Source organism: Triticum aestivum, chromosome 4A (assembly GCF_018294505.1).
Source record: "Triticum aestivum cultivar Chinese Spring chromosome 4A, IWGSC CS RefSeq v2.1, whole genome shotgun sequence".
Taxonomy (NCBI): Eukaryota; Viridiplantae; Streptophyta; class Magnoliopsida; order Poales; family Poaceae; genus Triticum; species Triticum aestivum.
In genome coordinates this window covers 83,434,262-83,445,742 of record NC_057803.1, presented here as the reverse complement: position 1 = coordinate 83,445,742, position 11,481 = coordinate 83,434,262, and the positions used below count along the sequence as shown (strand labels likewise).

At 44.9% G+C, this 11,481-nt stretch overlaps 1 protein-coding gene across 3 annotated transcripts; it reads left to right on the top strand.

Annotated features, from left to right (window-relative positions):
• The first annotated feature begins 2,178 nt into the window (after positions 1–2,178).
• LOC123085288 (protein SPA, chloroplastic) lies at positions 2,179–9,994 on the top strand. 3 transcript variants are annotated; one of them, XM_044506910.1, is made up of 6 exons: positions 2,179–2,499; positions 2,591–2,674; positions 2,834–2,885; positions 3,844–4,000; positions 4,389–4,445; positions 9,558–9,927. In XM_044506910.1, exons 1-5 carry the CDS (start codon positions 2,341–2,343, stop codon positions 4,411–4,413), a joined length of 477 nt encoding a protein of 158 aa, XP_044362845.1. In that variant the 5' UTR covers positions 2,179–2,340; the 3' UTR covers positions 4,414–4,445; positions 9,558–9,927. The 3 variants fall into 3 exon arrangements, with proteins under 3 accessions (XP_044362845.1, XP_044362844.1, XP_044362843.1); XM_044506909.1 differs by lacking the exon at positions 9,558–9,927 and having other exon boundaries at positions 2,180–2,499; positions 4,389–4,645; XM_044506908.1 differs by lacking the exons at positions 2,179–2,499; positions 2,591–2,674; positions 2,834–2,885; positions 3,844–4,000; positions 4,389–4,445 and adding exons at positions 4,683–5,310; positions 5,402–5,618 and having other exon boundaries at positions 9,558–9,994.
• Positions 9,995–11,481: the final 1,487 nt, after the last annotated feature.

Genomic DNA, 11,481 nt, shown 5'->3' with positions numbered 1-11,481 from the left:
TGGTAGCTCATACGAGCGCATGCGCTCGTATGAGGCGCTTTCTTGTGCTCTGGAGTCTTCCTGCGCTTCCCACCTAGGCTCTCCTCTCCTTTTTACTCCTTTCCATTTATGTGCTTGATTTTGTCCACGTTTAGCCCCATTTCCTATGGAAACTAAATAAAGATAGGTTTGTGAAATCCTTTGCATTCATTAGTCATTAGTAGCAATATGGAAGTGGATATATTAGTTTTTGTGAAATAAACCGGTTTAATCTTAGGTGTGATGAGCGTAAAAATAGCACTCATCAGTTGGTTGTGCTGATGAGATTAGTGATGGCGGTCGGTGGTGGTGGTGATTCCGGCTTTGAATTGTTGGTGGTTGGGCTTATCGAGGCCTGGCAACAACACCGCTTGGTGTTGTCTAGAGGCCTTCTTCTCCTTATGTGCCCTTCCTCGGCGGGTCTTCTAGGGTTCGCCTGTGTGTGTGTGTGTGTGTGTGTTTTAGTTGTGTCTCCTCTCTTGTTTTCCATGTGTACTTTGGTTCACTTGAACCTGTCTTGTATGGAGCTGTGTGGCTTCTAGGCAAATTCAATACAAATATATTCAGGTGGGGATATCCACCCCCGGTTGGCCATTCAAAGAAAAAAGACCACTCACTTTGGCCAAGGCCACTAGCTAATCAATATGGCCTCCATTTTGAATAACATCTCCATCAACAACTTTGAAATGACAGTTTTTTCTCTACACGTACTATATATTAAAGAAGAAAGTAGGGGTAGAGAGCCCCTCCATGTTGATGTTACATATTACACAACATGAACACCAACTCCACGCGACACACTATTGTATCGATGCTAACTACTCATACTATCCCACACTACTAACTCCCCAAGGAAGGTGTTAACGTCCCCCTTGAGTATCCCCGCTTGCTTTCACGCTCTTCCCTCGGCCTCAATTTTGAGGATAACATGGTTCATGGATGGGGTCGTGCCGTCGAACACAACGGCCTTGCGGTGCTTCCGCATTTCCCAGACTATGTACGAGGGTTAGGATCACCCTGGCATCCGTCTTGGCTCTTCCCGTCCCACACTTACCGGCGCACCATTGCAAAATAAACTCACCCCTTCTCGAAGCCCACTCCGGCTTGCCCACCACTCCACATACTACTGTCCAGACTCCCCCGGCAAACACGCAATAGAGGAGTAGATGGTTTATGGTTTCTTCTTCCTGGTGGCAAAAAGGGCACTACTCTTGGTGGTCCAGTCCACGACGAGCCAGTTGGTCGGATGTCCAACATCTGTTATGTAGGGCAAGCATGCGGAAAAAAACGGCATTGAAGTAGGGCCTTGGATCTCCAAGTGAACTCAGCCGTCGAGGCCACCTCTCTGCCCCAGAATCTCGCTGCGTATGATGTCCTCGTCAAGAAGCACCCGTCCTTCTCCCAGGACCAAGCTATGGAGTCGCGTACATCAGGGTTTAGCTGCACCCGCGTTGTCTCAGTCCACAAGTTTAGGTATTCCTGCAACATTGGGGCTGTCAATTCCGGCCCAACACCGGTAGCCTAGCCGCCGTCCGTCAATGCATGGCTAACAGTGCAGCTAGAGCGCACCCGGGATTTGATTAGGGCATATATGTTCGGCGCCACCTCTTGTACCCTTCGGCCATTCAGCCATCTGTCCTCCCAGAATAGAGCATTGTTCCTATCACCAATTGTGCAGTGAGCCGCCGCCCTAAAAAGTTGCTTTGATTCCTCAGGCACGTTGATTTGGAACTCCGCCCATGGCCTTGTAGGATCGGTACGTTGTAGCTACGGCCATCTGGCCTGCATCGCTATATTAAGCCACTTCATGTTCGGAGTGCCGAGGCCACCATCCCACTTTGGGATGCAAACTGAGTCCCACACTACCATGCATTGTTCGCCGGAGGCCTGTGCTCCGGCACACCGAAGGAACCCACGTACTACCAGTTTAATGCCCCAATTATACAGCTGTTGTTGAAGATGCTCTTAGATTGATCTTTCTGTTCTTTATCAAATCTGAAACTAATCGAGCTGGCCACCATGTGCGGATGTGCCATATTTTCTGACGAGCACTCTTCACCGTTGGATGGTCACGTTACCAGCTCGGTCCTCAGCAGCTTGATCAGCGACCCAACTGGCCTGCCTCCAATCCAAGGGTAGAGAGTTGTGAGGCTCGCAAACTTCCAGAATGGATAATGCCCATATCCGAGAAGACCAAGCCCTGGCCACCAGTGCCCGCAAGGGGTGAGAAGTGTGGCGTTGTGTCCTGCTGCGGCTACCCATGATCACCGTGCCTGCTTGCCCAGGCATCTGAAGCAGCAGCGTCCAACGGGCGACGCGTCTATGGCCATGGCCACCACCTCCTCCCGACTCACCACCACCCAGTACTCCTTCCTCTCCTCCACGCCATGCTCGCCCGCCACCATGGCGGCGCTCCCGCGGCGGCGGAGACCCAGCGCGCGGTACCCACGCATCCAGGCCATCGAGTTCGACCAGAACACGGTGCGCCCAAAAAGGCTAGAACGCCCGTTCTATGGAGGTTGCCACTTGATTTCCTGCCGAGTTTTAACGAGCGGTTTCTTGGTGGCTTCAGGTCGTGGCCATAACTGTCGGCGTCGTCAGCGTCGCCGCCGGGATAGGCATCCCGATTTTCTACGAGAATCAAATTGATAATTCCGTAAGTTTTCTTAAGCAAGAATGGTATTTGGACAATTAAGTTTGCTGAAGTAAGATTAGGAGTAGCATTTTTTCTAGAAACATGTTGACTGAAACTGAAAGAGCCTAGACCATGCCCTTGCATTGATGCAAAATGTGATTTTGATTTTCTCCAATGCAGGCGAAGAGAGACAACAACCAGCCGTGCTTCCCCTGCAGCGGCTCCGGCGCGCGTATGTGATTATGCCCTTCGATTGATGTCCTAATTTGGTCCGCTCTTCAAAATTTTAATATGTTCGTTCCAATGCCATGGTACACTACATGTACAATGAGACGAACTGTTGGATTTTGGAAGCGTTAAAGTTTGAGTTTGATAGGAAATTTCCATATAAGATGTAACAACCGGTTAGTTTAGCTTGCATTATATTTGCTCTCCATTTTGGTAGTCTTGTTTTAGCTGGAATGACCTTTTCAGATGTTGGGCGTTGCATCTAGGTCTTTCGTGCCTTGTACGGTGGATGTTAACTGAATAATTTTTGTTTTGCACCTATGTTATAACTGAATAATTGAACTGATGTATTCATTGTTTCACTCAGTGAAATGGAATTGGGCTGCGGCCTGTTTCTTGAAAAAAAATCAATTTATTTTTTGCAAAACACTATATCCAATAGTAACTTGGTTCAACCATATGTGGCATCTTCCATGTCAGGCAGAATAATCTGTGGTGCTTTATATATAACACAACCTTCTCTTCCTCGACCACATGGTGTTTCCACTTTCCAGCTAGTTCTTAATTTGATGTGGCAATAGAACCGGGTGGCATTGGGAGAATTCAGTCGTCAAACTTAATAAAGGAATTTTGATATTTCTTCGACTATTTGTTTGATTGCACAAGGCGTTAAGCAACGAAGCTGATGATGTTAAAAGAGTATGATGTCAAATGACAAGCCTTCTCCTGTCTGAAATAGCTATATCTTAAATGGAATCCTTAGATAAAAAAGAATCAAAAGTTCTCTTTGTGAGTTTCAACAACTTAATTAGACTATTCCCTTAAACCGGAAGAGGATGACTAGCCATAGCAAAATCAAATGATGACTTCATGGTGCATGCCGCACACATTATTCTTTTCCTTTTTCTCTGTGTCAGCATCTAGTAGATCAGAATGTTGAAAAGAAATCGTTGATTTTCCAGAGGTATGCAGGTTTTGCACCGGAGCAGGGACTGTTACTGTAGTAATTGGCAATGGTGAATCTGAAGTATCAAAGTGTGTCAACTGCGATGGCATTGGCTCATTGACATGTACCACATGCCAAGGTAGTGGCATTCAGCCACGCTATCTTGATCGCAGGTAATGGGTTGTTCTCTAATGCTTTCATATATGTTTGTCTGTGGAATAACACCATGCTAGTTTATTTAACAACTTCAGAGTGGTACTATTGAATTACCAAAATGAAAGCATGCTTAACACATAAAAATTACTTGAAGCCATCATAATGTGGATCTTTCATGTAGAGATGACAAAATTACTTAGCTACAGATGGCCCATAGTGTTTTTCATATTGTATAGGAACCTGTCATGCCGGGACCTTGCCTTTTATGCCCTTGATAACAGGAGTATTGAATATACCCGTTTCTTATGCCCAAACATTTTGGCCAAGTGGCGACATTCCGAATAAATGGATGTACCTTGAACAAAGGAGATGTCTGATGGTCTGTTTATTTGGTTGACTAACCAGGGAGTTCAAGGATGATGATGACTGAAGATTTTTTCGTTACGAGCTAACGGCGGTAAGGTGAGGAATCTGATCTAAGGATGATGCTGAATACTTGGTGACGATGTGTCCATCAGGAATGATATGATTGTTTTGTGTTGTATTATATTCATCTCCCTTTTTGGTAAATATGTATGGATGTACATGCACACTCTTTTGATGTCTGAAAATGACTGTCCCTCAGTGGGCAAAGATGATATTTTCTTGTTGAACATTTTCAATATATGTCACATAGCGTGTTCTTTCCAATGTACTAGAAGATAGAAGATGACTCTGCATTGCGTTGGTGCTTATATTGTGGAGCAGCCAAGTTATATGCCACAATCTTTAGGATGTCAACTTTTCAGCCAATTGGTTAGTGGATGTAACACAATAGTGGAAACCAAATTGAGGGCTTCTGAGCACAGTGAGGGCAGTGTTGACCTAAGACCACAGGTCATCCCTTGTAAAACTTACGTGTACATGAATATGTCGCAACGTGGACGAGCTCCCTGGGGTTGCTGAGGCAGTGTTGGGTACGCACTTCTTTGATTTTTTCTATGAAATCGAGAAGGTGTTGGTTCGTGATCCAGAAAGAGAGAAAAGGGAAGTGCAGATGGAGGCGGATGTTAACAAATCCCCTTTTGTGAGAACATCCACATGGGGCAAGCATGACCCTAAGTCTGGACACAAAGGAAAAAATGATGGATACAGTAAAAATGGTGGTGATGGGGACGAGAACCCTGTCGATGAGAAAGAAGGAGAAAGCATGGAATCTAAGGAATCAGAAGATAACACACTGTTAATTGAAACCATGGTTGTGGAGGCATATAACAAAGAAAAAGCGCAGGCCTCTCAGGCAATGCTAGGTGTTGATGACACCAAGCATAATGTTGATGAGATTCAGGTAGAAAAAAAATGTTGATACATGTTCACATGTTGCTGTTATGCCCCATGATGATATAGCTCATTTAAATGTGGCTATGGATTATGAACAGGTGGTGGAACTTGAGGGAGAGGACCTTTCCAAGTTGGAGAAATCAGATTATCTGGTACAGTTTCCTGCCTCCCCTTCTAAGGATGTGGGAGAGGTGATTCCTACCCCTCCCCTTTTATCTGAAGAGGTTCAGAGGTTTAGCTTGAGGAACTTGCAGAATATGGAGGGAAGAATGCAAGAGAGAGCTGTTGCCATTTCCAAGAAGAGAAATTTTGAAGGTAATTCAGCTAACCATAACTCCTTTGATGCACTAGCTAATCCTGAACTGTGCTGTGAAAATGGGGGTAGCTTTCCCTGACAATAACTTCTCTAATGTGGATATTATTAGAGAACTTGAAATAGTCAGGGGGGAAATGTCCAAAACAGAGAGGGGTCAAAATGTGAGGGTAGAGGAAGAAATGATGTATATCACTAATGGTAAGGGAGACCAAACCCCTGTTAGTACTGACTGGGGGATGGGGAAGAGGACATGGAAGAGCAATTTACCTTGGTCCGGTCTAGGAAAAGGAAAAGCCCTAAAGTGAAAGTGGCTACTTCCAGGCCCATTACTAGAAGTCAAAAAAATCATGTGGAAAGAACACAGGCTGGCAGCCCTGTCCATAATACCAGGGCCACCAGAAGAGGGCGAAAGGGGAAAAGATACAAATGATAGGTCTATTTTGAAATTGCAGGGGGCAGGAAAGAAAGGAATGAGAACCTGCCTGTCCCATATGATTAAGGACCATTCTCTTGACTTTCTTTGTTTGCAAGAAACGTTGAAGAAGAATTTTTGGATAGTTATTTTAGAAAGCTCGACCCTCACAACTTGTTTGAGTGGGAGTGGATCCCCTCAATTGGCAAGGCTGGAGGTATCCTATGTGGGGTTCGGAAGGAGAAGTTTGAAGTAGTTGCTTGGAGAAAAGGCAGGTTCATTCTCCAGGTATCTCTTTATGATATTAGTATGAAAAAGATCTGGACTCTTTGTAGTGTCTATGGAGCAGCCCATGAGGGGGATAAAAGTGATTTTCTTAGTGAATTGGCCGATTTCTATTGCCATATTCAAACTCCTTTATTGATTGGGGGAGACTTCAATATCCTCAGACATAGTGGAGAAAAGAATAAAAGATGGCGTCGAACAGCACATTCTGACCTGTTCAACTCAATCATTAACACTATGTGTTTGAGGGAGATTTATATGAGTGGGGGCGTACACTTGGTCTAATAACCAAGCTCATCCGACCTTGGAGAAATTGGATCGTGTTCTTATGAGTAATGAGTGGGAGGAGATGTTTCCTATGGTTAACATGAAGAAACTCGTTAGGGAGATTTCTGATCACAATGCTCTCTTATTGTACTCTGATAACCATGTTATCAGAGCCCCACAAAAAAGAGAGTTCAGATTTGAAATAAGCTGGCTAAAATCTGAGGAATTTCTTCCTCTAGTTAGCAAAATCTGGAATCAGAACGTGAATGCCACCGATCCTGTTGATATTCTAAATATCAAGTTAAAAAGATTTAAGAAGTTTTTCAAAGGCTGGGGATCGAATAAGTTCGGTCATGAAAAGAAAAGGAAGCAGGAGATTAGAGAAGAACTTGCTTTCATTGAGAAAATAGAAGAGGAGGGGGAGATAGACCATGAACTGTTTTGTAGGAGGACTGGTCTCCTTGTGGAGATGAATGAAATTCTTGTCAATGAGGAGCTTTTTCTGCTGCAGCAATCTAATGAAAGATGGCTGCTTGGGGGGGATCACAACACCGCTTATTACCAAAAAATTGCTAACGGTAATAAGCGGAAAAACACTATACATTTGCTTCATGCTGGGAGTACGGTGATTGAGGGGACTGAGAAACTGCTGGAGCATGCCACTGATTTTTACAAAAATCTTTTTGGGCCGGCTCAGGGAAACATATTCCACCTTGACCCGGATATTTGGGGGGCAGAAGAAAAGCTCGATGAGCTGGACAACGAGATTCTTAATAAACCTTTCACAGAGGAAGAAGTGAAGAGAGCCTTGTTTTCCATGAAAAGTAACAGGGCCCCTGGCCCGGATAATATCCCCGCTGAATTTTACCAGCATTGCTGGGAGATAGTGAAGAGCAATATCATGAGACTGTTTACTGCCTTTCATGCTGGGGAACTTGATGTCTGTAGATTGAACTATGGCATTATTACTTTACTGCCTAAAATCAACGGGGCCAATAAGATTCAGCAGTTCAGGCCGATCTGCCTGCTTAGATGTCCCTATAAGTTGGTAACTAAGGTGCTGGATAACAGGGTGACCCCCTTTGCTGATAAGCTATTTAATAGACACCAGAATGCATTTGTCAAGCATAGAAATATCATGGATGGAGTATTATCTTTGCATGAAATTCTGCATCATACTTACATCAAGAAGAAGGTGGGCATTGTCATTAAGCTTGCTTTCGAGAAAGCATATGACAAAGTGAATTGGGACTTTCTTTTGGAATCTCTCGAGATGAGAGGGTTTGGTCCCACATGGTGTGGGTGGATTAAAAGTGTTTTGGTTGATGGCACAGTTAGTGTGAAGTTGAATAACGTTGTGGGGCCATATTTCAAGAGCTTTAAAGGGGTTAGACAGGGGGATCCGGTGTCACCCTTTCTTTTTAATATTGCTGCCGAGTGCCTGTGTAAAATGGTGCTGCAGGCACAGAAGAATAATTTAGTTCTTGGGCTCGCTCCGGACCTTGTTGAAAAGGGAGTGGCCATATTGCAATATGCAGATGACACGGTCTTGTGCATTGATCATGATCTGGAAAAAGCTGTGAACATGAAGTTGTTGTTATACATTTTTGAGCTCATGTCTGGGCTCAAAATCAATTTCCAGAAAAGTGAGATCCTGTGTGTAGGGGGGGATGACGATATCCTTAAAGCATATGCTGATATGTTCGATTGTCAAATAGGGCACTTTCCCATGAAATATCTGGGGGTGCCAGTGACCTTTTCTTCTTTATGAGTTGCTGACTGGGACTTTTTAGAGTCCAGATTCATTAAGAGATGTGACTCTGGCCTGGGGGGCAATGCCTCATCTGGGGGACGTTTAACGCTGCTCAATGTTAACATTTCTAGCATTGCTTTTTATTATATGTCTATGTTCCTTCTTTCTAAAACTATACTGGCCAGGATTGATAAATGTAGAAGGAGATTGGCATGTGACCCAGAATAAGAAACGGTATTACCTTGTTAAGTGGACTAGAATTTGTAGATCCAAGAATAAAGGAGGGCTGGGTGTGAAAGATTTGCATAAGCAGAACCTTAGCCTGCTTACTAAATGGTGGTGGAAGTTGTGAAAGCTAAATATTTCAGTAGGGCTACTGTGGCTGACATTAAAATGAAGTGCAATGACTCACCATGCTGGAAAGCGGTCATGAAAGTGAAAAATCTTTATATGGCAGGGAGGAGAGTAATTGTTCAATCGGGAAACATTGCTAGGCTATGGATTGACCCCATTGGGGACAATATCCCTCTGGCTGAGCAGTTCCCTCGTCTTTTCTCGATCTACAATTATCCTGAGTGCACTGTTAATAAGTGCTTAAATGATGATCCCTCCTCATTCTTTAGAAGGAGACTAAATGGTGAGATTTTTGATCAATGGGTCGTGGTTGGTAATATGGCCAGGGAAGCATGTGTTTCAGATGCCTCTAATGTGATCAAATGGGGCTTGGGTGGTAGAACCTCTTTTACCACCAAATCGGTGTACTCGTTCCTGGAAAAGAATATTGTTGGATGCGACTACAGATGGATTTGGAGTGCCAGAATCCCTCTCAAAATTTAAATATTCCTGTGGCAACTTTTTTAGGATGCTGTCCTGACTAGGGATGTGATGAAACATCGTGGTTGGAAAGGGAATCCAAAATGCTCTTTTTGCGGAGGAAGAGAGACCGCACAGCACTTGTTCTTCGCTTGCCCTGTTGCCAGGATAACCTGGAGGGCAGTGGCATGTATGTTTGGCACTGCTTTATGCCCTGATAATATTTGGCAGGCCTACTCTTGGTGTTTTACATTCTTACCTGGGGGGAAAAGTTCTATACAGCAAGAATCGTTGCTATATGCTGGGCGATCTGGTCGTGTCGCAACAGGGCCACCTTTGAGTTCAAACCTCTTACAAGCCCGTTTGAATGTATCTTCTCTACTTGTGCCTTAATTTGCTATTGGGCAGGAATGATGAAGCAGGATGACACGACTGCCATGAGGGACGGCGCGAAGATGCTGAAGGAAAATGCGTCGATGATGATGAGGATTTGTGCTGCGAACCGTGAAGAGGCGACCTGTTGATTCTGCTGGAGATGTGTCCCTGTGGTTTAGCTTGATATTTGAGCTGCTCTCCCCTATGTGGGACTGAACTTATTCTGCTCGACTGTTGCGAGCTTGTGTTTTGTGCTCTTTTGGGGCTGTTTGGTACTGGTCCCTAGCTGCAGAGATATGGTGTCGTCGGGTTTTCGCCCCACAGTGAGTAATCTCGATGGCGAGTGCTCACAGTGGGTTTCCCGGCGATGCGTTGAACTCGCTTCCCCTTTTCTCCTTCTTTGGACTGTTGTATTTCCGTTATGTTGCAGTAATGGAAAGGGGTAATGCCCGGTTCAAAAAAATATTCTTTGCACAAAGTAAACTGTCTGGTACATCTGGTTTGTCCTAGCAAGTGTTTGATAATCTAGTAATGCATCGTAGGACATAAATATCTGATGAAGTAACAGAAGGATTTCCTATTCTTTTTGAATCTGTCAGGCCGGGGAGAGGGCTCTCCACCTGAATTGACATCATTTCAAAAAAGAGATAGATCCAATTTACGAGGGAGGCTAGATTGAAAACCTAAGAGAGGGACCCTATTTATGAGGAAAACCAGGCTGAAAAGTCGCACAAGCAACGAAGCCCCATCGACCATCTGACACATGCCATTGTCACAACAAACACACAATGCAGGAATCAAGAGATTAAACATGGGGCAGGAAGAAAAGAGGGAAGTGGGTGCCAATGACAAAGCACGACCCAGTTGGCGTACACACCGATCATCACCACGAATGAGGTGCACCGACGAAGGGTATTATAATACCAAGAACTTCCAAATTTCCAGAACACCCGGGTAGGTATCGGTATCCCCACTGTGCTATAAATGAGCAGATGCTATCAACGACTATCATTGACCGCAAGCTCCACTACATGAGCATGACACAAGAGTAGTGCAAGTCATGGGACTACCAATGAACATGAACCTTGAATGGAAGCTCTGCCACAGAGACAACCAAAACATTTGGCAAGGTGGGGCGAGCATCCTGGTCACCGAAGGGCAAAGATCAACCGAGATAGTGGCGAGATCATGAAAGTCATCACAACACTTACACCGCCATGGGAGGGGTCCAAGGATGAGTAGTGACGAAGAATCAACGTCATAAGCACCCCATGAAGGACAGAGGGTGAAACGACGGTAGCACGGCACCATCACCGGACCCGTTGTCACCGCCAGCGAAGACCAAGGGCAAGGGCTAACAAACAATGCCTTCATGAAGGCGGGTGATCTCCACGGACTTTGTCATCATTGACTATTCACCCGGAACCACGTCGAGTAGATATGCCTCTTCAGGACCTCACATCCACAGGGTTTTATGATGTTGGGGACAGGCGTCGTGGTTGCTTGAGATACGAGCTCAGCAATTTCTTCAAGAGCACACACACCTCAATGTTGCGAACCTGGCCATTGGTTGGAACGTATAGCTGCAAGAACACACCGCCGAAGAGGTAACGACATCGGGATGACACTGTCGTGGTTGGAGTTATTCGAACGCACCTCACATAAACAACATGTTGATTACATACATATAACGGTGTCTTCAGAGCTACGGCATGGATCCGTACGTGGTCCTTACTCACTCCTACGGACTCCGGAAAGCCATTGGTTACTGGGTGCAACCAGTGGAATATGGTAGCACGGGCTATATTCAACCGGTTTGGATGGCGGTCGCATAACAAGATAGGAGTCTAGGGATCTTGTCATTTTATTCATACCGGTTGTGGTATTGAGCTTTTTATGTGTTCTTTGCTCCATTTGCGAGATGTAACATTCTTTTGACTCGTACTACTTTGAGACT

Coding starts and splice junctions, on each gene's coding strand:
- LOC123085288 (XM_044506908.1), top strand. CDS start 5,020: ATGGAGGCGGATGTTAACAAATCCCCTTTTGTGAGAACATCCACATGG. Junction 5,311..5,401: donor ATAATGTTGATGAGATTCAG/GTAGAAAAAAAA, acceptor GATTATGAACAG/GTGGTGGAACTTGAGGGAGA. Junction 5,619..9,557: donor CAAGAAGAGAAATTTTGAAG/GTAATTCAGCTA, acceptor GCTATTGGGCAG/GAATGATGAAGCAGGATGAC.